General features: G+C 61.4%; 1 protein-coding gene across 1 annotated transcript; it reads left to right on the top strand.

Annotated features, from left to right (window-relative positions):
• Positions 1-115: 115 nt before the first annotated feature.
• LOC105311637 (chymotrypsinogen B-like) lies at positions 116-1477 on the top strand (the record flags this gene model as incomplete). Its single annotated transcript, XM_011387587.2, has 4 exons — positions 116-219; positions 320-399; positions 505-583; positions 813-1477. Coding segments are annotated over 4 exons (554 nt in total), but the record flags the coding sequence as incomplete, so codon positions are not given.
• Between the last annotated feature and the right edge of the window lie 405 nt (positions 1478-1882).

The raw sequence follows: 1882 nt of genomic DNA, 5'->3' as shown, positions 1-1882 counted from the left end.
AGAAGCACAGAGCAGACTGAGTTGTCCGTGGGGTATTCCTGGGGCCCTGGGACCTGGGGAAAAGGCACAGAGTCGACCTTTGGCCTCCATAACTCACTCCACACTCCTATCTCAGGCTGCGGGGTCCCCGCCATCCAATCCATGCTAAGTGGCCTGTCCATGATTGTCAATGGGGAGGACGCCGTCCTTGGCTCCTGGCCCTGGCAGGTGACTCTGCAGGTGAGTGGGGGATTCTGCACGAGTCGGGGACACACTGGGTGGTGGGCCCGCTGGGAGCTGCCGGTGTCCAGCCAGCACCAACCCTGCCATGTTCCCTCAGGACAGCACCGGCTTCCACTTCTGTGTGTGCTCCCTCATCAGCGAGGACTGGGTGGTGACCGCTGCCCACTGTGGGGTCAGGTGAGGGCCCGGGCAGGCTCAAGGCTCTGTTTCTAGCTCCAGTTTGGGCGGGCAAAGGGACCAGGGCATGTTCCAGGTCCTTAAAGCCCCACGTGCTTCCCATAGGACCTCCCACCTGGTCGTGGCCGGGGAGTTTGACCAGGGCTCGGATGAGGAGAATGTCCAGGTCCTGAAGATCGCCAAGGTATGCCCAGGCCCTGCCGCACTGGCCGGGGAAGCTCGGCCGAGGGGCTGGGACAGGGGCAGGAGGGAGGGGAGCCTGCAGACCCGGCACTGGGCCTCAGAATGCTCGCGGCCGGTCAGGGTCTCCTCTCCCTGAATGGGTCATTGGCAGAGGAGTTTCTCTCCTTGACAGCTGCGGGTCGCTGATTTATGTCAGGGCCTCACTTTGCAGTTCTGGCCTCGCCCCACAGGTTTTCAAGAACCCCAAGTTCAACATGCTCACCGTCCGCAACGACATCACCCTGCTGAAGCTGGCCACGCCCGCCCGCTTCTCTAAGACCGTGTCCGCCGTGTGCCTGCCTGACGCTGACGATGACTTCCCCGCCGGGTCGCTGTGTGCCACCACTGGCTGGGGCAGGACCAAGTACAATGGTGAGCGTCATGTGGCCTTTCCACCCACGAGCCGTGTGCGGGGTTGGGGCTGCCTGAGCAGCAGGCGTCTCCAGCTGGGACCCACAGGTCTCTTTTTAAATTTTGTCTAAGCTCCAATAGTCATAAATCTTCCCATTTCTTTATTTAAATTCTGCTAACTAAAAACCTACAAAACAGGAATAAAATACGGTTTAACGTACACTCGAACAGCAAGCTGCTGAAGAAACACTTAAGAACCAGCAAGTACGGCCCTCAGCACCCTGCACCCAGCTCGACAGCGCCCCATCTCCAGCCGGGACTTCTCTGCGATGTGGGGAGGGCGGGTGCGTCCACCTCGCCGTGAAGTCTGGGTCGAGATTCACAGGTCCAGGTCTGGTTTGGGGCCCTGAGAGTCCAGCCTCATCTCACCTTCCCCGGCTGCTGGCTCTGCCCGGTTTTCCTCCTGCCGTGTCCCAAGTTCTGCCAAGGTCACGGCTCGCCCGGCTGGTCCCTTTATGGGACAGAAGCAGCCAGGAAAGGGCAGCAGGGGGAGGCTGCGCCCTCATCGCTGCCAAGAGTGGCGGGTCCCCTCCAGTGTCTCCAGTCAGAACGATGTCACCCCCTTCTCTGGAATGGGGACACGGCCCCTCCACCCACCACACGGTGGCTGGCAGGACCCACACTGTGCCCGGACCTGGCAGGGCAGGCTTTGTTTGAACCACTGTGCTTGAACCGATGTCACCACTGCCTGGCGTGGCACCGGGAAGGAACCTTGTCCCACAGATCTGGTAGGGTCTGAGGGAAGGCGAGGAGCTCTATATCCATGTCCGTCGTGACGGCGAAGGATGAGGACCACGTGGGGCCCGGGCGGGGCCAGGGCAGGGAAGCCCCTGGTCTCTCCCATGCAGGG

Source organism: Pteropus vampyrus, unplaced genomic scaffold, assembly GCF_000151845.1.
Source record: "Pteropus vampyrus isolate Shadow unplaced genomic scaffold, Pvam_2.0 Scaffold1000005581, whole genome shotgun sequence".
Taxonomy (NCBI): domain Eukaryota; kingdom Metazoa; phylum Chordata; class Mammalia; order Chiroptera; family Pteropodidae; genus Pteropus; species Pteropus vampyrus.
The sequence above is the reverse complement of the archived record's forward strand: the minus strand, read 5'-3'. Positions and strand labels throughout refer to the sequence as shown.